This window comes from Lagopus muta, chromosome 6 (assembly GCF_023343835.1).
Source record: "Lagopus muta isolate bLagMut1 chromosome 6, bLagMut1 primary, whole genome shotgun sequence".
NCBI classification, from domain to species: Eukaryota; Metazoa; Chordata; class Aves; order Galliformes; family Phasianidae; genus Lagopus; species Lagopus muta.
In genome coordinates, this window is record NC_064438.1 from 45281821 (window position 1) to 45308777 (window position 26957).

The 26957-nt window shown below is 37.6% G+C and overlaps 1 protein-coding gene across 2 annotated transcripts in view; it reads left to right on the forward strand.

Annotated features, from left to right (window-relative positions):
• The first annotated feature begins 4687 nt into the window (after positions 1-4687).
• PPP4R4 (protein phosphatase 4 regulatory subunit 4) overlaps positions 4688-26957 on the forward strand; it is a 65200-nt gene continuing 42930 nt past the window's right edge. For both annotated transcript variants that reach the window (XM_048947882.1, XM_048947883.1), the window contains exons 1-2: positions 4688-5145; positions 5682-5755. In XM_048947882.1, coding sequence (XP_048803839.1) covers positions 5029-5145; positions 5682-5755 — 191 coding nt within the window. In that variant the 5' untranslated portion in view covers positions 4688-5028. The remainder of the gene's footprint in view (positions 5146-5681; positions 5756-26957) is intronic.

Sequence of the window (26957 nt, forward strand, 5' to 3'; positions counted from 1 at the left end):
CTGGCTCTGAGGTATGGTAACTGATGTGGCTTCACCAGGTCCATGCAAGCAAACTCCTTCACCTCCTGAACTGGCGCACATGCATCCTTCCTGCCTATGGGGAAATGCTGGGGCTACACTGAGCTCCAGCCTCTGTACTGTGCCCAATATCATTTGATCCATGTTATGACGTACTCCAGAGGTGTACAAATACTTCTGGAGATGTTTTCCAGTTCCTTGCTCATTAAAAACGGTTGAGAAAATTCCTGATAGAATGTTGTGTAGAAGAACTCCCTGTTGAGGAGCTGATGTCATTGAGATTTTTAACATTATTCCTACTTTTAAAATGTAAATAAATTCTGCCTTATATGTATGAATAATTAGCAAACCTGGGCAAACAAAATAACAACAACAACAAAAACCCTATTCTTTTTTAAAATACAAATAAACTTCATAAAGTAATTTGCTAGTAGATCCTACTCTCACATCAGATATCTTACAAATACCTGTAGAGTATGAGAAGAAAGAGAAATGTCTTTTTTTGGTGTTGTTATTCTGTCTTTGTGCAAGTGCAATTAACTGTTCTTGGACAGTAGCTAGCAGATTAGGCACTGTAGGAGAACATTGCTAGTTGTTAAGGAAAGAGATGGAATGCAGCTTGGTCTGTTACAAACATTAAACATTACATAAAAACAAGTTTAAAGATCTTTTCTGTGTACACCCATTTATTTATTTTTTATTTTATTTTATTGGAAGGCACTATATTATAGGAGAGGATAGGAGAGGCCGCTTTACAGGTGATAACACAATGAGTACTTTCCAGTGTTTTCCCTTATACCCCTTTTAATTACATAGCTATTGAGTTGACCAACCTAGCAAATGAACAATCAGATTTTTTCTGCAAATGGCAATAGGAAAATGAAGCAACAGTTTCTTAGCAACAAAGTGGAAAATATGCTAAATAATACATCTTTTTTTCCTGTTGAGGCTTTGTATGCTATGTTCCAGGCGTTGTTCTGAAGCAGACACAGATTTTTGTGTGTGGGTCTTTTAGATGAATGTTCTTACAGATTTGCCTTGGCTTGGAGGTTATCTGGTAAACAGCTGTTTGTGCACACATTCTTACCTGGAGTAAGAATGGAATAGGAAACCTCTCTTTGCAAGGCCAAGACAGTAGATTAAATGTTAAAGCTGCTTTTTGAAGGGTTTGCTGAAAATAGACTAATGAAAACCCCCAAAACATTCCAGTCAGAGGTTGCTTGTTTGGGAGTGGTGAGCTACAGCTGAAGCAGCTCCGTTTGTCTCTTGTTGCTGGTGAACAGACAATCAAACTTCTGCATGCTCAGTTTAGCTGCTGAGTTCTGAGCAGAATTGTGCATAATCTACAAAGTGTACTGCATGAAAGAGCACTGATATTTTCTTGGAATGTTAAAGTAACAGAAAAAAAAAGGGGAGGGACTGGGGGGAGAGGGGAGGGGAAGTGACAGAATGAAACATTTAATTTAATTTTGACCTTTAAGGAAATTTTTCATTTCAAAAGGAAGTATTCAGCTAAAAGCATAGTGTAAATTAGAAATATGTAAAGAAAAAACCCAAAACATTGAGCCAATAAATAAATAAATAAATAAATAAAAAATCTGGAGTGTTCGCAGTGTCTGAAAGCATTTACTGGCATGTCCTTCTGCACCCTCCAAACCAGTTATTTTATATTCTAGCTGACTCAGACATTGCAATACACATTGAGACTTCCTGAATTTTCAATTTCTCTGTGAATAATTCAGTTTGCAGGTTAATTCTTGGGAAGGCGTAACAAGCAGATCAAAGAATCACAGCCCTTTGAAAGCCATTTCTAGAAAGCACCTGATGGTGGGCAGCAAAGAACTGTGCATCTGTGCTACACGGCAAATCCCCTCACCCAGAGTCCATGGGCTGAGCGTACTGATAGCAAAGTCCTCCTCTCCATCTTGTATTTTTTCATTCGTGATGCATACTGCATTCATAGTTTGTTTCTTTAGAACTCGTGAATAACACTGTTTTTCTCCTTCCACTGGGTATGCATATCGTTTTCCCAGGTGCTCTGCAATTTTCTCCATCAATGAAGGATTATTTAAAATCAGCTCTGTTTTGACTTTCACAAGATTACACAGCTCCTGTGTTAAAATGAGGGTTCTAGTTCACTCTGAATTTCACAAAGGCACTATGAAGTAGCTCTTCATACCATTGTAATAGCTGTGACAAGGTTGAAAATGAAGCTGAAAGTAGAGCTTTATTTGCAAGAAGAGAGTAGTGGAAAAGTGGAGTGCTGAAAGCAGCAACAGTGTAAGGGAAGTCATGTGACTTTCATCACAAATGAGGATGACAGACCGTTGGGAAAGAGTAGATTTAGTGCTGGGGGGATTAACATATATATATGTGGTTTTGGAACAAAATGTGCGTTTTTTTCTTTCTGTCTGGCAGATGTGTGCATCAAAAGGGAATAAGTTTGTATTGAATTCAGGCAACTTAATTCCTCCTGTGATGCTCCTTCTGGACTGGTATTTAATTAACAAGAAACTTCTTGTAGTTTTCTTCTGCTTTTTGCATTTTCAAGATGTTATAAAATTCTACTACAAAAATATTTCACATGCATACTGACTTTAAAATTTACTGGAGTCGTGTCTGCACAGCGTGGCCTGGGCTGAATCATAAGCACTGACTTTTAAAGGCATTAAGGGAGTTGTCTGCATCTTATCTAGATAGATAGATAGATAGAGATAGATATAACAACAGCCTGTTATTTTGTGGCTTGTAAAATTAATATAAAATAAAATATGAAAAACCATCCTAGTTGTAAATCTTAACATACTTCATTCTTTAAGACTGACTTTTCCAATATCTGACTTGAAAACTGCAGTAAGTTTCTGACTTAAAGAACACAAAAGGAAACTTCTTTGGTCTCCTAAGACCCTCAAGATTCATGAGAGCCATTTGCAAGATGAAATAACCAGAAATGAGGTGTGAAAGAGCTTATAAAAGGATTTTCTTGATTAAGATTTGAAGATGCCGGATAACTCCTGAGCCAGGACTCTGAATTTGAGAACATTTTATAAAAGTCTTCTTCTTATATATATATATATATATATATATTTGTTATTTTCCATCTCCTGGAGGTAGTTAGTTGACTGCTTTGAGATAAATTCAGTTATAACTTTTCAATTTGCTGTCTGGTCACTTTCCCTATTTACAAATCTATTTACAAATTTCCCTATTGCAAAGGAGATTTTTAAAACAATGTTTCACTGTATTTCGTCACCATTCTTGAAACCATGGACTGTTTGGGCTTTCTGTTACATAACAGAACATTAAGTATTCATTTGTACTTTGGATCAGGTTTGTTTTTTCTTTTTTTTTCTTTTTCTTTTTTTCTCTGCTGGCAGTTTTGGTGTTATTATTTTGAAATAACAGAGATTTTTTTTTTTTTTTTTAATTTTACCTTTCCAGTGATTTAAATGAATGCGGGGTTTGACCTATGCAGTACACAGACAACACACTGTGTTCATTTCTTACTAAATAAAAGCTGAGATACTGATTATAAAATAAAAGTTGATCAAATTCTCAGCAATAGGCTTTATAGCATTAGCAATCTCTGGAATTACATTTTCCAACCGAACTTACTGAGTCATACACATGTATCAATGTAGCAGTGAAATGTTGCTAAGCTCTCAAATAAACTCTTATAGAATATTTACAGATATGTTGTTTTATTTATTTATTCTGATTGTTTTCACTGCGATAATTGCCACTGTCCTGAAGCCCAGAGAACTCCTTGGCTACTTGCATGCTGGGTGCTGTTGTGGACTCCTGTCCACTCCCAAAGGTGCTGTCATAATGAATTCTTCAGAAAGAGAGCGTTTTCCATGTTATTTGGCCATCCTTAAAAGGGCAAAAATTGGCTTTAAAAATTGGCTCTTTCATTTTTTAAACACTCTCCTCGTATGTCCAGTGTGCCCTGTGAGGCAGAACAAATCCTACAGCTGCCAAGGTGCAAGTAGGTGCCTCAGAAAGAGTCCCCGTGCCAGAGGGGAGGTAAAGGGCAGTAAGAAGGAAGAACGTGAGGTTAGGAAAAGCGTGAGTGATGTCATCGCTGGAGGATCAAAAATCACTGCCATGTTTGTCGGTTATCTTGCTTATTAATTGAAAATGAGTTTGAAAGCATTAATCGGCGGAGGAACCTGCTTTGGGCTTTTCACTAAATTCTCAACGTTTCCAGCTTCATTCTATGTTTGCTTCGAAATAGTTTGGGGAATAGGGCGAGGGTACGGCTGAGGTGCTACAAAGCACCGGGTCGGGGGGGAAGGAGCTGCTTCGGACGGCACCGATGAGTCAGAAACACCCGGAGAGAGGTCTGCATGGCCACAGCCGTGCCGGGAGAACGCGGGCTGAGGGGCCGCGAGGGGGCGGACCCCCCCACCCCGCATTCGGATCTCGTCGCGCTCGCAGCCCTTCTGCCCCGCGGAGGCCGCTGTAGCGCCGCGTTGCCCCGGCGACCGGCTCGTGCTGCTGGGGCGGCCCCGCTGCGGAGGCTGCCAGCGTGCGGGGCTGCCCCGGCCCGGTCCGCAGCTCTCGCCCCCGCGCTGCCTGCTGCGCTGTGCGGCGCGTCCGCCTCGGGGGCTGCGCTGCCGGAGCGGGACGGAGGCGGGGAGCGTCACTGCGCCACGGCGACCGTCCCTCCCCCCGGGGCGGGGGGGCGGCACCCGGGCTGCGCGCCGAGGCTGCTCCGCTCCGTGCCCCGGCGGCGAGCGGTGGGACCCGCGGCCCGGCACTGAGCGGCGAGAAGGGGAAAGTTGGCTCTTAACACCCCCACCTGCGGGGTACCGGGAGGGGCACATCCCGCTCCCTGCCCGGCCGGGGAAGCGGCCGCACAAAGTTTGGCGGCGGGAGCTCGGCGGAGCCGTGCCGCAGTGTGCTGGGCTCCCGGTGGCGGTAGGCACGGAGGGGGCGTTGCGCGGTGCCGGCAGCGCCATGTGAGCCGCGGGCGGAGCGGCGGCTGCCGGGGGCTGCTGTGAGTCCATGCGCCCCGTACCGTGCTCCAGCGACATGGATTTTGGGCAGAGCAATCTGTTCGGGTACATAGAAGACCTGCAGGAACTAACTATTATAGAGCGGCCGGTGCGCAGGAGTCTGAAGGTATGTGCTCGGAAATAGAACGGTGCTTTGCAGTCCGTGTGAGATTGTTGCCGGTTGTGTTTGTGGGCAGCTGTGCGGATAGGCGGTCTGTTTTACAGCACCGGGGGTATCAGAGATTGTTTTCGGTCATTTTGGAGCGAAACGCATGGAACTCTACGTTTCTAATATTTTCGTCATGAGACTGCTATGCCGAAAAGAAAAAAAAAAAGAAAAAAAAGAAAAAAAAAAAAGAAAACCAACAAAAGACCAAAACCAGACTTACTTTGGCTTTTAGGTTAATGTACATGTGACTGATTTATACTTTCTTTCAAGTGATGAATAGCGGTAGTGTCTGACGTGTGGCTGTGCTTCAATTCTTGCTCCTCTTTCCCCCAGTGAGGAATCGATGGGACTGAATGTGAGATGTTGGCTCAGGGACATTCAGATCACTCTTGGAGCATCCCTGCGTGTGGGGAGGAGGGGATGGGTAAAAGAAGATTAAAATAAGGCAATGGGAAGGCACTGTGAACTCATAATTTCTATTTCATACTTGATAGACACCAGAAGAAATAGAACGATTGACAGTTGATGAAGAACTCAATGACATTGAAAGGGCTCTTTACCTGCTCAGGTATTTCCTACAGCTTTACTGTGAAACGTTACTTACCTCTGTGTTACATATAGCTTTTTTAGTGCTGTTACTCTTCACTCTCTTTGTTTTCTGTCTCACAGTAGTTGTTGGCTTTTACCTTCTGCTATATTGGATGTCTAAGTGAGGTAAAGATTAGGTACTATGGTAGTATTTTTTGAAGTTGCAAAGCCTCTGATGCCTTTGCAGATGTGCCAACATTTGAGTTTCTAATATGGCCCTCATCAACGTTGAGTTGTACTTAATCTTCTTTTCCCCAGCAGATGGTTTTGCAAGAACCTTGAGTGTTAACATTAGTAATGCCCTTTATTCAATGCCTTCATGTTCACTCTGAAGCATGGGTGGTTACACAAGCTGATAACAGAGCTGCTTGAATACATCTGGGCTTTCTGAAGAGAAAACCTGAGGGATTAGTTTTGTAGTCCTTATGCAATACTGTGGAAGATGCTCTGTTAATGCTTCCCTGTGGCTTTTCATTGTACCTCCCTCTTCATGTTCTTGAAAGAATTTTACTTGCAATTACTGGACAACTTAAATGCTGATATTCTAAAATATAGATCACTTTCAGCAATTGCATGCCATCTTTGAGATTACAAATGTTCTGATGGATTTTGATTTGAGTATTTGTTTTTACACAATACATGGTAATTGGAGAACCAGCTGCAGCTCCCTCTCAGTTTGCTTATTCTGCTGTTCTAAGTGCTCTTCTGGGCTATCGCTGCCCTCAGTGTTCATAGTATATAACCCTGATGCTTTAGTTTTCCCTTTCTGGGATGTGTGGCATTTTATGTAGGTAAGCATTTTTGTCCGCTGCTATTACTCTTAGTAGTGAGTTTCTTTTGATGCTAAGCTTTATTAAATACTGATTTAGAAACTTTTGTATTGAAAATAGTTCCTGTAATCAAAATAATATGAAAGCAATCTGTTGACTCTGGGGCAGATCGGAGAAAACAGTTTGCATGCTCTGCATATCACTGGAGAAAATCACATCAGTTTCATTTTGTACTTCACAGCAATCAGCAGGGCTGGCTTCCTCCCATTCCCTTTATCAAGTCCCCTCCCTGTACCCACAAATTTCTTTGTTCTTTTTTTTTTTTTTTTTTGCTCTTTTCTTGATAAAAATGGTGTTTCAAGCAGTATGTCGTTACTGAATCGTTGCCTGGTTAAAGGCTGAAAGGTTCTACATCATATCTTTCATATTACTAATTACTTTTGAACTTGGCCTTGAACTTCTCTTGGTATATTCATCTGCTTTCTCTCTACATGAACAGCTGTTCTGGGAACATAACATTCATTTCCTTGTGCTGAAATTTTCATTGTTTACCTCTTCATAGGCATTTGTACTGAAAGGTAGCTTCATCTCTGCTTGGTAAGCTTTCTGTAAAGCAATCACTTGCTGTGATGTTAAGGTATGTTAAGACACTCGTCCAGGGGAAGTTTTTGCTCTGTGCTGCTTTCCTTGCACCAAGTAAGATGTAAGCAGAGTTGAAAAGCTGCTTGTGACACAAATGGTATCTTTTATGTAATGCACAGAGGTATATATTTTTGGCTTGTCTGCTATTTTTCATCTATTATAACACAGTATCCCTGCCTGTTCCTGTTGGACAATGATGTCAACTTGGACTTTTCATGCCTCGTTTTCTCATGCTGATGCATTATTTGACTTCCTTCAGGTTGTCCCTTCATTTAATAATAATAATAATAATAATAATAATAATAATAATAATAAAAAAGCAAGAGCAGTAATAAAAAGTATGTATCTTACCTTTGGTACCTACAAGTAGTATTGAAATGCTTAACATTGTGTCACATTGGTTTTTGTATTGTCATTTTATATACATAACTTGAGTCTTCTAGATAGAAAATTTTAGTTTACTAAGGGGGGGTATATTTAAAGTAGTGTTGCTTGTACACATTTAGCACAATGGAGCTGAGTAATACTGAGTGAAGCCTTTGTATGATCCAACAAAGATGACGTTTAGTAATTAATTTCTGTGCAAATACAAAAAGAGCCCTCATTTTGTAATGGCTTTCATTCTAAACAAACAAACAAATATCAATCACTTTCTTCTCATTATCTGGCCTTCTTTCCCTCCAGAACCCACCTCCACCCTCTTCTCACCACCCTGAAACTCAGATCCTCTGGTCTGATTGTATGCAGAGCTGTTGTGTTTTTTAGTAGAAACTCCTTACCCACAGCACCCCCTCTAGATTTCTGCTTCCAAAACCCGAACAGCGTAGTCTGAAAACGGATGCATTGACATCCTATTTGGAGAGAATTACAGTCTTTTGCTCTCTGAGGTTTTTAGTACCTGAATAGCATGTACATGTTTCTTCTTTTTCTTCTTATTCTTTTTTTTTCTTACACATGTCTGTCTGGTTCCTGCTACTGTATATATGAGATTTTTCCCAGCTCTTCTACCAGTCTCATGAATTCATTCTTTTTTCATTTCTTGTGTTACTTCTCATTTGGCAGTAATACTACAAAGTTTCTGGCGTGCTCTTTTGCTTATTAGTGTCATTCTTTATAAAGCTATTTGTTTTGCCTGTGCAGCACATATTCATATCCATCTCATAATCTTTATTTCATTTCTAAATGTCATCTATCCGTATCTAGCCACAATGTCGTCATACACTTTATCGATTTCTGTTCATTGTTTTCTAGGTATATAAATCATAGAATGGCTTAGGTTGGAGGGGACCTTAAAGATCATCTAGTTCCAACCTCCTTGCCATGGGCATTGTTGCCAATACATGTCTATACATGCACTTATAACACTGTGAATACACTGACATATTAATGCTGATTGAAACATCACTTTCAAAGGGACATGGTTTCATTTTAATTGGCTTTCTGTTGTTACATACTATAGTTTGGTTTTGTATTCTAAGTTACTAATTGCAATTCTGATTATTCTAACAAGTTTGTTATATATAATATTTAATTATATAATACATATTTTCTTTTTGGAATGTGAGTGGCTTTCTTTTCTGCTACTTTAGTTTTCATCTTCAGGTAGCAGTGTAATGAGGTAGGCTGATAAGATGATCAAGCTGGAGCTGATGGTTTTTAGTCAGAATAGTCTTCATCAAATGAGCTCCTTGATTTGGCTCATCAGAACTGTTCAGAGACAGTTGTGCAAGCAAAATGAAAGGCTCAGTTGCTCCCTCAGTGGCCAGAGTCTCTTCAATATGATGGAAGCATGGGTGAATGGTAGCTTTAGACTGATCGGAGTACTCAATTTTAATTAGATAGTATTCTTCAATTAAACTGATCAAGTTCTAACTTAATAGGAATGTGCTGGAAAATCAGACTGTTAGTAGTAATCTCGATTAACCTTAATATTCCAATTGAGAAAATGGGCTTCTTTAGACTTGGTTTTCAGGAAAGCTTGTGAATTTTTTGTTGAAATCTAATGGATTTTGGTGCCCCATACAAGGAGATTCACCTTAGCATCCGGGATTTAGGTTTCAGAGCTTAACCTGAATGTCTTGGGTTTTCTGGTGAGTCTAAGTGGAATTACCTAGAAGCTGTATTCTGAATGTGTTTTGGATATTGCTGACCCTAGAGAAGAACCAGGAGAGCAGAATAGCAATGTTTATCTCATCTGTGTCTGTGACAAGATGATCGCTTATCATTGAAGGCCACCAGTGGATTAAGACAAGACTTACGGCTGAAATGACCAAATGCTTTAACTCCATGACTCTTCAGGACATCATAACCTCTGCCAGGAAAGTGAAGAGCAGTGAAGCAGCTTGGGGACAGCAATTTTTGTTCTTACAGCAACTTTTGTCTGCAGTCTTTATTTCCATGGTTTCTCATGTTTAATGGGAGTACTTACTCTTCGTTATCTTACTGGAACTAACCCTTTTGTGGCAAAAAGTCAATAGTAAAGTATGTATTGTTTGTCTGATGCAAATCTGGTTCGCATACAGGGATATTTACTAGAACACAGTCTGTACAGTGGCTTGTTTTTTTTTTTCTGAAAGCTTTTCTGATAGGTTTCCCTAGAGGTTTTTATAATGTTTTTGTACATTGTATTATTTTGTGTTCAGTTACTTTGGGTTAATTTGTGCCTGCTTAGTGTTAAACCTTCCAGGCCTTGACATTTCTGTTGTACTCAAAATACCAGGGTAATAGTGAGTTATCAAGGTGGAAGATTGAATTATTCTGTCTTTTGGGAACATGCTGTACTTTGTTTGTTGGAGTGGTTCTGTCTGTTTAGAAAGCAACTCAACTCCCCTCCAAAACATTTAGTATGGATTTTGAAGACAGGATAGCTCTAGATTAGAAAGAATCCAGTGCTTATAAACCTAGCATGTATCAGTAAAAATAATTAGTATGCCTTATTGTAGCCCTCTTTGATTAGCAAGAATATTCTCAAGTTTGGAATGTCTCTTTATGCAGTATATGTTGTTAAATGCGAGCATCATAACCACCAGCTACTACTTCAAGAATTGTTATTGTTTTTTTCAGTCTTTATCATACTGATTTCTCAGATTTTTTTTTTCTCTATAGATGCAAGCAACTCACATTTTGAGTTAAACACTGTGTAATGTAACAGATTATAACCATTATTTAAAATAAAGAGATTATGCATCTTATGTATTTATGGTCCTTGTGCCTAGGTAGGATGCCGAAGGATCCAGCTGTCACATCAAATGTGTCAGAAAATAATACTTCTAGCTAGATCTTTAAGCTGTAAATGCTGTCATAAAAAATACTACTTCAGTCTTTATTGATTGTATTTGTTTATATTTATATTTATATAGTCTTTATTTATTATATATGCCCAAGATAATAATGTCTGTTTTTAATTACAATTTATATTATGTAAAAGTTGCACTCACTTAATTGGGTGGATAAATTGATTGACCTTGACGCTGTTACACATACATGTATATGAAACAGATATTTTTGCTTCCTCAAAGTGAAAGGTATACCTGTGTTTTTCTGAAACAATACAAAGTCACATGCTTTTATTAAAATTTAGACTCATGAAAATACTTTTGTTGGTCATATTTGCTGATTTGAAATGACATCTGAGGAACCAATGGTAAATGTACATAGTATAGCTTAATATAACGCTCTGAGAAACCTCAGAACACAATGGAGAGAGAAAAATCTCCATTTCAATTTTCTTGCTTCTCTCAGGAAGATGGCAGTGCCAGTTGTTTCACTGTTCCAGGCTTTGTGCTCTGCCTCAGAGGCACACTGGGGAATTGGTCTGAGCCAAACCATGAAAATAATCATAGAATCATTGAATGGCTTAGGTTGGAAGGGACCTTAAAGATCACCAAGTTCCAACTGCCCTGCCATGGGCTGGTTGCCACCAGACTGCTCAGGGCCCTGTTTAACCTGGGAATAATGGTTAAAATAATGGTTAGTTTGAAAATAGATCACGTGAGAAAAGACCTGTGACAGCATGAGAGAAATGGGTAGCAGCATAGGAACAGGACTCTGGAATGGGTAAAATGGCTTTGGGCACAATTAGACTTGGCTGGCTTATGGTGTGCATGAAGCTGAGGTTTTCTGGTATAGTTTCAACATCAAGCTGAATGAAGCTCTTGCTGTATCAGACAGAGCAGTTCTTTCCTTTCCTTGCATGACCAGGTATTTCAGTGCTTTGTGTGTGCTAGCATAATGGGATTGCAGCCATGCAGTCTCAGTCCGATTAACGAACTGACAGTCATGGTAACAAATTTTTCAGGTACTCACTTCCAAAAAAAATGTGCAACTGCACAACTATTCAAGCTAGTAGGAAGGGGAGCGTGAGTGGAGAGCAAGTCACAGCTGACAGATCACTTTCCCATGAGTAGCAGAGCAGATTTAAATTAGGTTGTGCTAATCTCACATTTACACTCAAAAGTCTTTGGACTTCTGTACAAATTGAAAAGATTGGAGAGTACAGCTTATCAGCTGCAGAGTGTTTAATAAGCTCTTTGGCATTAAGTTGGACTTCCAGATGTCTACAGGTGATGTGCTGGGGCAGTGGTAGCCCTTCTTTATACGTTGATGCATTCTCCTTTGGAGGTGCTAATTCAGTTTGTTTCAGAGCATCTTTGGGCACAACATAATAAGGAAAAACTTAGTGTGCATTTGTGGTTTTTCATAGTAAACACAGTCGAAAGAATGGTGGGGTTTTTCAACATCTAAAAACTGTTCTATTGACCTCAGAAAACCTTACTGTTCTCCCCTAGAGAAGATATGGAATACCCAAGAATGTATTTATAGTACTTCTTTGTTTCTACATGAGGAATGCCGTGCAAGAATAACATGTTACTCAGCAGGAGACTAAGTTTGCTTTTTTTTTTTTGTTTAGATAAGCATGATCACTTAATAAATAACTTTATAACAGCTGCACAATTCATTTTGAAATGGCACAATTAATGTGCAAGTGTAACAATTCTCCATTGTGTTACCTTTCTTAGAAAGCTTCAACTGTTCATAACAACACTGTGTACTTGTAAGGAGCCTTTGTCCTTATGCTTGCTCAACATTACACATTTATTTTTGTATCCTTTGCCTGATTTGGCAATGGGTAATAGCATTGCACAAGTTCTTCAGAACCTGATGATGCATCCAGTAGAAATGGCAGGAGGATGCAGATGGGTGAAAAACAATGTTTTGTGTACACAAATTGCAGGCTCCTGAAAGAGTAGGTCGATCTATTCATTTATGTAAGTCTGAGAACATTGTCACAAGATGGTGCCCCATAGTGTGATGGCTGTAATATGACAGTGACTGGAACTAGTAACTAGGAGATTTTATTGCCATCTTCTGTTGTTTTGAAGACTACTTTACTTTAGGCTTGAGAGCCCTCCACGTGCTATGGTGTGATGCTTCCGTAGCCCTGTGCTCTGACTCAGCTTCAGTTTCTGCTGGCAGCATTTAGCAGTTGTCCAGCAATTCTTCCTAAGACTAGTACATTTCAGTTTTGAGAGTATCAAAATAGTAGCATGTGCTGTTAGTGACAGGGGGCTGGGACTTGACAAATGCTTGTCTTTTGTGTAAGTACTTTTAGACTCTTTTGAGTAATGATACTTGGTGCTGATATATTGCTTCATCTGTTTTTAAATTCATAGCTCTTGGAGATGCTCTCTAATTTCCACAAACTAAGGTGGATAAAAGCTCCATTATGCATTGGTTCACATTTCCATAGTTTGTGAAGGGGAGCTTGCTTTACTGGGGTGAAATTCTGGTTGTAATTTCAGTGCTTCAGGAACTAGGACTGCAGGCTTGTTGCCTCGGTTGATATGCTGTGACAGGAATAATTTGGAATGTAAAAAGAAATAGTTCCATCAAGATTTAAAATTAATCCTGCTATCTGGGGTATACTTGTGTAACTATTTTTAGTTATTTTTAGAGTTTTGTCATTGTTCCACCAGCTGCTGGTTGAGGTGTCAATAGTGTGCTAAGGTTATACTGACTCTATCAAGCCTCAGAGCCTGAAACTTTATTTTTGAAAAGATAAACCAGGATTATTTCATCATTTAAGCAGAGATTTTCACACTGGAATAAGCATGATGGGAATGTAGATAGTTCTTGAGACTGAGGAATTCAAGGAAATCTCTTGTTATCATTTAGAATTTCTAATGCTTTGGGAAGGGATGTGTTGTTTTATTTTGAAGAGGCAACTTTTTGTGCAAGACTACTTCTCTTTAGGTCTTGAATGCAAACTGAAGAGAAAATTGGAAACAATTTCTACAGTATTGACAAAGTCTGGAATAGAACATAATGACTGAAGAACCAGCTGTCTAAATTATATACAATTACATGATTCTGTGCCTTAATATGAAGGTTCCTTCAGATTCTGAAACTGAATGGCCCTGTGCTGTGCTGGAACTTGCATCTTTAGCCAAAGCCAATGCTCAAGGAAAGGTTTTTAAAGATAGGCTAGTGATTCATAAGTAGCAAGAATTATTTCACTGGAATGTGATGATGATATTTATGCTGTGAAAGTTAACATCATGGGCATTCTTTTGCCTTGTTTTCCTTCACCTTGTATAAATATCTTCCAAGATCAGCTTGTGTACAGGTCTTGGCAGACTGAACAATACCAATATCCTTCACACTCTTTGGAAATAAGAGCCCTCCGTCAATCTGCTCAAACTAGTTTTACATAGCTATCACATTCACTGCAGTTTCTAAAGTTGCTCCTCACTCCCTAACCTTGCTGGTTCATGGAGGCACTTCTTGAAATAGTATTTCCTATTGAACATGCACTCCCCACAGCTACCAGATGGATGCCACTGTCTATAGAAGAAAGACGGCTTTCTGCTTTGAGTCATAATAAAACAGAATGAGAAAAGAGAAAAAGAACCATTTGGAAACTTCTGCTAGATCTCTGAGAAATGTCTATCTGAGACCAGGCCTTATTGCTTCGGGCTGATACTTTTATATGAGCAGGACAAGGTACCAGATATTTCATATCCATCTTACTGTTTGAATGGACTCTTGATGATACAGGTATTTGTATTTAAATTCTACATTTTTTGTTTCTTTTGCATTCAAATCAATATTTCTGTATACTACTTTTTGCAGGGTTTAATGTTAAGGAACAAAGCAATCAAGCTGTGGGTATGTTCCCCAGTATCTTGATAATGGTTATTTCAGGAGCAGCTTTCTTTGTTCAGTGCTGTCGTGTGGCTGTAGGTTCTGTGAATGTGTACAACTCTAATGTGCAGATGAGCTGAGTCATTCCTTGTCAGTTGTGTCAGTTCCCAGCAGGACTGATTGGAATTGCTGTGCTTTCTTGAACCTGTTGACTGCAGTTGAAAATATCTTACCCATTCACCCCATATGTACTAAAGGATTTTTAGATACTTGCCACTTTAGTAACACATCCTATGGACAAACAGTATTTCTTAGTCATTGTATATCTTCCAAATTACACATTTTTTGTTTACAAAAATCATGGTAAAGTGTGATCTTTAGGCCCAATAGTCTTCTCTGTAATTTCTGTTTTGTTTATATTTTTCCATTGCTTTACTATAGCATAAAAAAACTTACATTCAGACTTTGTGTCAGCTGGGATAAATTAACTGATAGGAATAGAATTACAACATGATAGTGTTACGTGTATGTGAATCCAGGCTGACTGCAAAAACTAGGGGTATTGCTCTTATGGACTTTAGTTAGTTAGAGAGATTAGGAAAGTATTTGTGGCACATGAGATGTTTTTAAAAAACGTACATATTCTTTAAGCTTATGTAAATAAATGTTCCCAGCACCAGTGAGTAGTAATAACGTGTAATGAAAGATCGCAACATCAAAGAGCACAGTCTTACATGTTCCTAATGAGGAAAAAAGTTGTTTATCCATCCTGCTTGTCCTTATCCTTTTTTCAATAATCATCCAGTTTAAGAGAATTCTTCTGGTTTTGCAAATGGATTTTCTGTGGCAGTCCAGGGGCATGAGAAGAGCATGAGCAGAAATCCTTGGAGGTTTGAGTCCACAGCTTGAAGTAAAAACAGTGAATTAATTTTGGTAGGTATCAGTTCTGCCCTCCCTTCTCTCCTACCTTCAGAAAACTCTTGCTGAACAATGAAGACAACACTGGATCCATCTGTTTATTCTGAGATAAAATGGTAATCCTTCAAAGCTGCCATATAACTGCTCGCTTTAGCAGTTGGATAGGAGCAAGAAGTTGGATTCAAGCTGGGTCAGAGTGTTGGTAACTCCACTGACACAGAGCTGCAAAGTAGGAGTCTCGTTGCCCTCAGTAAAACCGCTACATTTTGCTTGCAAGGAGTCATGTCCCCAGAATGGGGTGCTTTACTGTTGGCTTGTACTGCATGAGAAGTACAGCTGACCGGCTTGTGGGGTGACTTTCCAAAGTAGGATATACTCTTATGAAAGTGCAGGGTGATGTCTACGTTGCAGTTTCCTCACATATCAAATGGATATGAAACTACTCAAATTTACGATATCGGTATTTTTAAATTACATTGGAAAAGCTAGGTTAGGGACAATAAATAAATACTTAAAAAAAGCCTAACCATGTTTTTGCTCTGAGTATGAATTGTATTGTCTCTGATAGAATAACTATATGTAGAAGAGAAATGTGAAGAGCTTTTGCTTTGGTATACATATCTACATGGTAATATTACTTATGCTATTTTGCAGGCCTGAAGATAAAAAAAAATAAAAATGCTGGCTTTAGAGGGAGAAGCAGAAAAGATACAGTTTTCACTGCTGAAATTGTAACTGAGCTTTTTGAGGAGGAGGATTTATGTCCATATTAAATAGCAAAACATGAGTCATTGCCTCACTGCTGTTTGCACCAAAATGCTTCTGTTACAGTTAATCTCCTTTATGTAATTTCATTTAAAAGTTCAAAAAGAGAGTACCTATTTTTCTGCCATTTTGGGAGCTAGACATTGTTTAGAATATATTTTTCAGGTCAAGATTTATTTTTTACTCTTGCCTTTTACAACTGCATCAAGTGCGAACCACTAAACTGTTGAGGAGGAGAGCAATAACTACAAATTAACCTGCTCGTTTAGTATAGTTATTAACCCAAGAGGATGTATATTTCCTCTTATTTTAATTACTATGTAAAGCCAATGCAGGTGCATTTTAAGGGTTGCTTATAAATTCTGAACCTTACGTGCCTGTTGTATTATATGCGGATAAATTACTTGTGCCATGAGTTTGTTACAAAAGATCAGATGCATACTGGCATGGAAAATAAACAGGAGGGAGACTAACTTACATCATCTGATGGTGTTAGAACAAGGAGAAATGGTTTTAAACTAAAAGAGAGGACATTTGGATTAGATCTTAGGAGGAAGTTTTTTTACTCATAGGGTGGTGAGGCACTGGCACCGCTGCCCAGAGAAGCTGTGGATGCCCATCCCTGGTGGCATTCAAGGGTAGGTTGGATGGAGCACTGGGCAGCCTGGTCTGGTGGGGGGCAACCAGCCCCCAGCAGCAGGTTGGGACTGAGTGGGCTTTCAGGTCCCTTCCAGCCCAAGCCACTCTGTGATTCTATGCTTTCACTTTGATCACTGGAACTGTCTCACCTATTTTAAATCAACGTTATAGAGAAGTAAGATAAATAAAATAGATACCAAGATCTTTGAATCTTATTTATTTTATTGCTAATTCTGAAGACTTTAAGTAGTTCCTTTTCCAGTACTTTATCTTCTTGATTAAATGAGGAGGAGGATGCCTTTTTAAAAATTATTTCTTGCTTTGTGTAATTTTAGCAAAGGACTCTAATAATAAGTACTTTTTCATTCTGTTGCTTCTTCTTTTTGAGTCCAACATACAGAAAACTGATTTCTGCCCCCACCTCTCATCCTTCCCCCCCCAGTGCCATTCCTTTCTTTGCAATTTCATGCATCTCATTTTTCTTTTTCTTTGCCATCATCCAATCAAAGGAGGAAAAAAGGAATTGCATCAGTGCTTGCCTTTTACTGTAATTTTCCTTTTCTGTGTTACTTTTACTTCCATGGAAGGATACTGATGATAGCATAGTATATAGATATGCTAGGCATTCTGGTGGTTAAAACTGATATATTTTGAAGGATCATTGCAGTTCAGTATATTTGAAATGCATTGAAAGGGAAATACATTATTTTCTTCAGAGATGATTCTGAGCTAATTTTAGGAAATGTGGGTGGAATTACTGGAAAATGCTTTATTTATTCATTCCATTGCAGAATGTCAAACACTTTTTGGGATAATTGTACTATTAGAAATAATTTTAAATATAATCATCTGAAGGGGGAAAAATAGTCTAACAAGAATCTATTTAAAATTGTTGTAGTGATTTTGAAGGTAGAGAATATTATTAAGACAGGCCTGGGATTATAATTACCAAAACCTGCTTGAGTAGAGGGAAGGATATTCTGATGCTGTGCACTTAATGATTTTTAAGAAGAATGTAAATACAGATGAATTATCTGTGTGTATATAATAATATATATTTGAATTTACTGTTTGAAATTATTCTGCAAAAGACATGGAAATTTGCAGGACCTATAATCACTTCATTTTGTTTATCATGTTTCCTGGATTATATGCTTTGGTTATCTATCCAAGTCCAAGCTGTATGCCATCAGTGGATGAAATCTTTTATGTTTCTAAGAGACATGATTCTTTCTTCATTTTAATTAAGGAGGTGAATTTTGCCCTACTTTCCTCAGAGAACATGAATCAAGGAGACCACTTCTTTGTTTGACTGGATGTGAATTGGCAACAGCTTAAATTGAAGTGATTTTTAGGTATTTGCATGTTCCTCTTGGAAGTTGCCTTTGATCTGTGGTTGCTGCTGATGGATGAGGGAACAGTGCTACAGTCAGCTGTTTGACTTCTATTGCTTATGTACATAGCTGTTTTGGTCTGCAATAGATGTCCAATACTATTTGAAATATTTGAATAACAGAGACAGAAAAAGCAAGTCTTACCAGCATTTTACAAGCTAGCTTATAGCTTATGTCAGGGTTCAGTTTGTTGTTCTGTGTTTTGTTTTCTAATGATTTTTTTTTTTAAGGGTCACTAGACTCTTTGACTATGATATCAATAAGTTGGTAAAAATTTAGTGTTATCAGTTTGACGTCATTCAGTCATTCTGAGTTCAGTCATTCTGAGCTGTTTGGCTGTGAGAAAAAGAACTGCCTCTATAGCTGAAGCTTCAGAAGAGTTTCTAAAATTTTACATGCTTTTTTTTTTTTTCAGTGCTTACAATTTTACTACCACATTTTTCTAACTGAAACAGAAACTCTGCTTATTATATGTACCTCTACCTATAATATTTCTCTGTATATATCTGTCTTGGTTACATGAGAAAATGCTGTAAGAAATAGCTTCAAACCCTTGAATTCAGTAGGACTGTACCATTTTCATTTTTTTTTCTTGTGACTTTACATTCATTCCCTGACTCTTTCAGCTTTGTCTCCTTCTTGTCTCCTTCATTTCCTTTTTGGTTCAATTTACTGTGCCATTTCAGAATTAGATAGTCAACTTGCATACAAAATACATTTCACATTCAATTTATCTAAGTTAAAGCGTCTGATGTGTCAACTTAGTTTGTTATTCTGACTTATTCTTACTCTGCTTTTTAATGAAGCAATGCAGATAAACAGACCACTAGCATTAGCTTTCCTAACCTTTGATATGCTTTTCCTAATGGTATGCTGATAGGGTTAGTATAGCATAGTTAGATTTTTAAATAAAGTTCAAAGAGACTTACAGTGAGGGATGAGGTTAAGGGAAGTGATATCTTCTGTTAGATCAGTCACTACATTGTTTGTACATTTAAATATTTATGACAAGATTCTTATCTACTTCCACAAAAGTCAGATTAGTGCTGCTATGAAAAAACAATGTAGAAGTGATAAAATATGAAATGTGTTATGTTGAGGAGGGATGAGTATACGTGATAAACAGACACACAGTGATAAAAGTGGGAGCTTTTGGATCTGATGTGTACGATGCCTCACAATAAAATGACTCATAAGTTGAAGAAGACTCTAAGTAGACTTAAATACTTGATAGGTCATTTGAGGCATTTATTTCTTCCATGCCATAAATACATAGCTATCTCTATGGGTGATGCAATGAATAAACTGGAGTGGTGCATATTTGGATAATGTGGTATGATTGGATTAATTTCTTCTTTTATTTCTTTTCATGCATGTAGAATTTATTCATATTTGCTCTAAAATTATGCTGGGCACATAGTTACTAAGTAGAAGACTGAGAAGGTGATTTTGGAAAATGCAATGTTTTTTTTGTTTAAACTGTATTTTTTAATAGAAAAGTGTTAGGATGCCAGTTGTAATGAGATACTGGGATATTACTAGGACTTCTGATTTTCATTTAAAATGAGCATTAGTTAAATGTTATATTCTCAGATTCATCTTACTTTTAGCAAATTTATAGAAACCTAATAATACGAGTTTCTTCTGTGTTTGATTTGGCCATAAGGTCGGAGTGGGTGATGGGCAAAGCTTCTTGATGCTGCTTTGCACAGTGTCCTTTGGAGAGTGTTGAGCGTAGTTCAGTCTGGTTTGTATCTTTCTTCCAGAGTCTTGCAACTAGGATAATCCCTAGTTTTCTTGAATGTGAAGGCTGGTGTACATAAATGTTAACATGCCTTCTACACAAAAAGGCCACTTGCTTCTAGAACAATTTAAATTAGTTCTGAGGTTGTTACGTGCTTCCCACAGCAATGTGACTTAGGAGCTCCACTATTGGATTTTAACACATAAGACACATAGAATAGCTGATACAATGCAAAGATTTTTAATTATGCAAATATGTGTATGAGTTAGAAGTGTTTTTTTTTAGTTCTTACACTATTTTTTGAAAAGGATCCACCAAAGGCTCTTACCTTTGAAGGCCAACTTCATCAAAGTATGGGTGGCCAGCACAGAGAGAGGGGTAATTTTCCCACTCTGCTCTGTCCATGTGAGGTTCCATCTGGAGTACAATGTCTAGGCCTGGGGCCCCCAACACAAGGAAAATGTGAAGTTGTTGGACTGGATCCAGAGGAGGGCCACGATGATGAGAGAATGTCCTATGAAGATAGGTTGAGGGAGTTGGGCTTGTTCGCCTTGGAGAAAATTCCAAGGAGACCTCATTTTGACTTTCCAGTACTTAAAGGGAGCTTAAAAACAGGAGGGAGACCAACATTTTATGAGAGTAGACAGTGATAGGACAATGGGGTATGACTTTCAACTGAAAAAGAGGAGTTTTGGGTTAGATGTTAGGAGGAGATTCTTTACTCAGGGGGTAGTGAGGCACTGGCACTGGATGCCCAGAGAAGCTGTGGATACCCCATTCCTGGAGGTATTCAAGGCTAGGCTGGATGGGATCTTGGGCAGCCTGACCTGGTGGGGGGCAGCCAACCCACAGCAGGGGGGTTAAAACTAGATGATATTTAAGGTCCCTCCAACCTAGCCCATTCTATGATATTCTTAAAGATAGTTATCAGATATATCCCAAATATCTTCACATTTCCAGTGATCAGATAAAACTTTTGTTTTGATTCCAGTTACTTTTATTTGTCACTTACAGCATGTTAGATGATAATATACAGTTTTTTTTTCAGCCCTTATATTGTCTATAAAACTTCTCTTGAAATGTGTATGTAATTTCAAAGCTGTTAATAATATTTCTACAACTCATTCTTCTAAACTTTTGTTCAATTGAGGCTATTAAAGGGAGTTATTTTAATAAAATGACAAATCCTTCCTTGGAACTAGGTCTGCTTATTATACACTTAAATATGTCAAAAAAAGATGTTTAGACACTCATATAATTTATGCTTACAGAAGTATGCTTGAAACGTAAGCGTAGATAGCATGAAATAAGGGGAAAATTACTGCATTTCAGATATGCCTTGGCTCAGTGTTAGGAAAGGATTGCATTCTTCAAGAAAATGTTAGATTATCTTTTATCCAAAGAGGATTCACCTTGAAAGACAATCACTTGTGAGAATTCGTAATTTCAGGACATTTTTTCTAGTTCCCAGGATTTTTTTTCTTTTTTTCTTTTTCTTTAAAATGAAACAAAGTCTTAAATTAACCTTAAATTTAGAAGAAAAAAAAAAAAAAAACAACAAAAAACAAACTTGTGTAAACATTAATTTACTTAGCAAGAGTATTCCTTAAAAAGCAATTTAGTCAGTTTTAAGCCCGTGTCTCCTCTTTTGCATAAGAAAATCTTCTCTATAAAAATCCTCGCAATAAATGCAAAGAAGATTCTCTAAGAAAGTCTTATGGGTCAAGCACCTTTTACATTACTGACAGACATTTATCAGGATTTCTAGTTTGCCTTGGCAACCACCGAACTGGAGAACAGAAATCCTGGAAGTACAATTGCTATTGAAAGATTTTGAAAAGGGCAAAATCATGTCAGATACTGAGCTTTTATATGAGGAGGAGGTTATCTGTGAATCAATCAATCACAGCGTAGAGATAGGGACCTCTGCAAGTCATCTGTTCAAACGGCTTGCTCAAAGCAGTGCCAGCTTCCCAATTGAATCTAATTTATTGTTAGATTAGGTTGCTCAGGGCTTTGTCTGGATGAGTTTTGAATGTGTCTAACTACTCTCCAACTTCTGGGCATTCTATTTCAAATGACTGATAATGCATCTTGTCTGTTTATTTTTTTGGTTGGGTTCTAAATTTTACTATATGAGGCAAGGAAGAAATTTTGTAGTACTGATCCATATCAGGTTGAATTTAAAAAACAGAATTACTAGGTACCTGAGTTCTGTGAGTAAATTGAAGGCACTGGATTTATATTTTCAAAGTCACCTAAAGTATATGCATTTTGTGAAAACTAAGAGTAAGACTGAAAAATGTTTTCATGTTATTTGAATGCCTCACTCATCGAAGTAGGTAAACTTTTTTTTTCCCCAACCAATGTAGATTTGGACCAACACAACTTTTTGGAATTTTGCACTGAAAATGATGTCATGATGAGTTAGTGGATTATTCCCATGCAGTTATGCATCAGAATTTCTAGGTTTATAAAACTAAATTATGCAAAGCACAGATTTTAGTGCTTGATTCAACTCTATTTAGCAAGTCATTTTTGCTGAACTACAAAGCAATAGCACTAAACAAAATCTGTTCAAGTGCTGTACTTCAGTCCTCTCTACAATGTTGTGTTCTGCTCCTGTCAGTATGTTTTTGCAGGCTAGAGCCAGCAAAGGAGTAAGATGCAAATCTTTCTCTTTTTCAAGGTCCCTTGCTGTAACATTCTCCTGGGGATCATTCAGTGGCTAACTTTTGTTCATGCTGTAGAAGGAGCTGTAGTCTTTTTTTACCTTTCCAGATACAAGTATTTCTAATTAAGTATCCATAAACTCTTTAATGTTTTTTTTCTCATTTTAAAGAATCAGTTTATAAAATTAAGCTGAAGTTGAAAATTTGAAGCCTTTAAGTATTTACTTGAAAGATAAGAAATCTTATTGTTGGCTGGGAGCTAATCTGAAAATTTGCTTGAATGGATGGAAAAAAGTAACCTGTATAGAGTCGTAGAATCAATAGAATCATAGGCCCTTTCTCTGTGATTGGAAGACAGCTTTGGGGAGCTCAAAGTACGGTGAACTAGGGTGATATTTTCAAGGTATTGTCATGACCTCCGGGTTTGAACATATCTAAGGATAGACTCCACTGTATGCCCTGAGGGTGCACACAGTGGCATCATCCAGGTCATTACTAAAAATGCTAACCAGTAATGCCTCTAGCATGTACCCCCAGAGTAAGCCTCCACTGACCAGCTTCCAGTTGGCTGCTTTGCCAGGTCAATAGTTCGTCCAGTTTTCAGCCTGCAGCATTTTCCATTTATCTTGCTTGTACTTCTCTCAGTTTGTCCATGAATATGTCCATGAGAGCAGGTGTCAAAAGTTTTGCTAAAACAACATCCAACATCTGGGCCAATTGTCTCATTGTAGAAGCTGTCAGGTTGGTCAGGCATGATTTCCCTTTCATGAAGCCATGTTGGTTCTCTCAATCATCTTTTTGTCCCTTGTATGTTTGAAAATGGATTTCTAAGTGGATTTTATTCCAATTGTAAAGTGGTCTCCAATTGTAAGGTGATGATGTAGACATCATCATATGCAAGTAGGTGGAGAAAAACAAGCAAGAATGAGTGGAGGAGCTGAAGGGAGATGGGCCACTGCTACTTTTGCACTTGAGAAATGCCAGGTTTTTAATGAACCTTGTTGAGTTGCTCTTATATTGCTGGCTTGCAGTGGTCAGCTGGCATTGCAGAGATGGTGAGAAGTAGGATGGGAGTGTTCAGGTGTGAGTTTTCATCCCAGGATGACAATTCCCAGCATTGTACAGTCACTGGGACCTCCTGTAGGATGAGCTCAGAAGATGACTCCTGAAGTTTCATATTTAAATTGTATTATCTGTAAGGTTTTTCCTTGCACAAAAAAAGATTGAGCTAAATTGCTACTAAGTATAGGGCTCTGTTAATGTTCTATAATTAGCACAGTTAATAAAGGAATAGCACCCGCATAATAGTATTTGACTGAAGAGAATAACTGTTTAGTATTTATTATTAGAAAAATATCTTAATCTGAATGTTTAGCAATAGTTCTTTAATCCTAAATGCTTTAACACTTAAAGGAGAAGGAATCTATGGTGCAGCTTTTTTGGTAGGAATAGAAGAAAAATCTTCCACAGTTGGAAAATTACAGGCTGTGTAGGTGTTGAAATGCCTCCTGCTTCACATTGTTAATTGGCAGCAGACCAAGTGCTCAGCATTTCTGTTTTAAAGGGGAACACTGCCCTTTTCTTTGTATTTCTGACTGATGAAACTGGTTGTATTTTTTAGTGGTTAGGATTTTCTTCTACCTTGATACAGACTGAATGAAGTATTCAGAAAATTATCAAGTTATCTTGACCTTTTATATTATTACTGGATAATATAAAGGTATGCATCTTTTCCTTGCTGAGACTGCAAGCTGCAGTGAAGGATGTGGGCCTCCTCTCCTGTGACCCTTTTACACTTTGGGGGCCCTAGCTTTCCCAATTTTGCTTTAAAACTTAGCTGGAATTAGCGTGTAGTATACAGAGAAATATGCCATGCATATGAAAGACTTTAATATTCATTTAATTAAAATATCTAATAACATAATTTTGAATAATACAACAATAATGAAAGCTGTGAATAGATTATTTATTAATTTAAATCCCTTTTCAGTGGCTGACATAACACTGTTCTATCACTGAGTTTAGATGATACCGAGAAACATGTTTTTATTGAGAGACCTTGCACATGTTTCCTAATAAAATTGTAGGGATGCTAATATTATAATCAGTCTGAAAATCTGTACTTTTATTCATTGTCAATGGTTTTGAATGGTGCTAATAAGGCTTTTGTTTTAACTTTGCTCTGGCAGAATTTGTCAACCATTTTGTGTTTACAGACCACACTTAAAAAAAAAAAAAGCCATAAAATTGGCTCCTCAGACTTCTTCAAGGAAACCCCCTTACCCCTTAGCTTAATTTTAATTAATCAATAGTAGTCTTAACAGAAGATTAAAAAATAACAAAACTGCTGATAACTTTTTTTTTTCAGTTAGAATAGATACTTATAGATATCAGAATAGATATTCTGATAGATACAAATATCTTCAGAATAGATATTTATAAACAACAGCAGCAACAGCAAAAAGAGGTACATTGAAAGAGGAAAAGAACCTATATCCAGAAATATAGGAAATGTTAGTTGTTTTTGTTCTCTGTGAAATGTGAACCTTGAAATTATGTACCTGAAGTTAGTCCTATTTGCAAGCAATTGAACTTTGTTTATTAAAGTTTTGTGACTGGGTTCTGGAATTGTGGATTTAAGTGTACCTCTTAAATATTTTACTAAAACTTTATGATAGTTGAGAAGAGTGAGGAACTTCACATGATACTAAGTTGTAGAAAATGATATTTTAAATTGACTGCTACTGCTGTGAAGAAAACGGGAAAGCGAAGGAAGAGAAACTGGTCAAGACTGAGGTATTGGAGTTAAGGTGGTTTTAAGGCCACATGATAAATCAGTGGCATGGAACTCAGAATCTGCTGACCTTAACTTTGTTAGCTTTTCTTCTGATCACATTCTCTCTGATAAACTAAGAGGGATGAATTATGTATAAAAATGTGAAATAGGTGGATTTACCAGAAAGGAATGATTTGAATTTCTGTTGACAAAAAAGCATGGTTCTTAATATTTTGTGGTAACATACGTGGTCACAGACTTCACAGAAAAATTGTCCTAGGGGTAGACACCCACAGTCTGAAGTTTGCATGATTTCATCACAAGTTTTTATTTACAGACTTCATTAAAAAAAAAAGAAAAGAAAAGAAAGAGAGACCTAAAGACAATAGCACGATTCCCACTACTTGGAATGGAAAGTCTTTATTGGGGCCGAGGTTTTCAAAGGTTAGGTTCATTATGCACAGTGATGGTTTGCAGTTGATGAGTTGATGAGTTCAATAGTTACTCCTGTCTGCAGGATGGTAACCAAGCACAGAAGTGGGCCTGTTGTGTATGTTACTTTCCAGCTTGCAGAGATTGAATGAGAATAAAATACTTCTGTTAGGGTATGCTAGTCTGGATTGATTTTAACCAGAGCTTTTATATTTGCTTCTTGCTTGTTATACAAACATCCTTGTTTTTTAAAGCATGGTTGTATGTACTTAAGAAAACAGATTTAAATCGGCCTTCTTGAATGTATCTATAAATAACTACCATTTCCCCTCAGTTTTTTGAAATATATAAATGTTCAGGATTATTTAGCGTTAATGCAATGTGTAAAACCATTTTTAAATTTTTAGCTCTAAAAGACTATTGTGTAAATCTACTTTATTGTGATGAATTGGTGTGCTTAGACCTAGTGATAAGCTCATGTGTTCAAGTAAGACAACTGCAATGACTATCAGATGGGGAGTACTATACTAAGAATATAGAAATATTCTTAAGAAGCTTTACTATGACTTCCTTTTTAAAAATGTATGTATAATTGTACTGTACACTTAATTGTAATGTTACATTGTAAGAAAAATGCTCATGTGTGCATGGTTGAGCGCAGTGTGCATATTTAAAATAGAGCTTCTTAGCTGCTGGAACAAATTTGAATTTGTTTAGAAAAGCAGATTTTATCCCTTGAAGCAGGGGAAAGGATGTACTGATATTAAGTTTTATTGTTAATTTTGGTATCCAGTTATATTTGAACATGTTTCTTTTGGATTCCATTTTGGAAATTTATCAGCTTGAGTAGTTTTTGTTCTCATCTTGTGCATTTTTTTCATTGATACCTATACCTACCATTACCTACCATTTCCTTCCCATCTGCCTTATGTTGTTGTTGTTGTTTGTTTTCTTCTCTCATTTTTCCTCTTTTTGTTCCTCTTTAAACTATGGGATACCATCCAGAGACATAGGTTAAGGAAAAATGTAAAAGATCTGGTAATCTAGTCAAGCTTTTGCATGCTTCTTTAATCAAGTTTGATAACATACATCTGATTTCCCTTAAAAATGCAAAAGGGGTAGGTTTCTGTTACAACATGTATCTTCTTTCTTCGTATGCTTTGTCACCTGTATAAAAGAGAAGCTTCCATAAAATCACTGCCTCGACCATCCAGTTTTAAAAAAAACATCTTCAAGGTTTTTGTATGCTTTTTTTTTCCAAAGCTACGCTAAAAATTATTACATTCC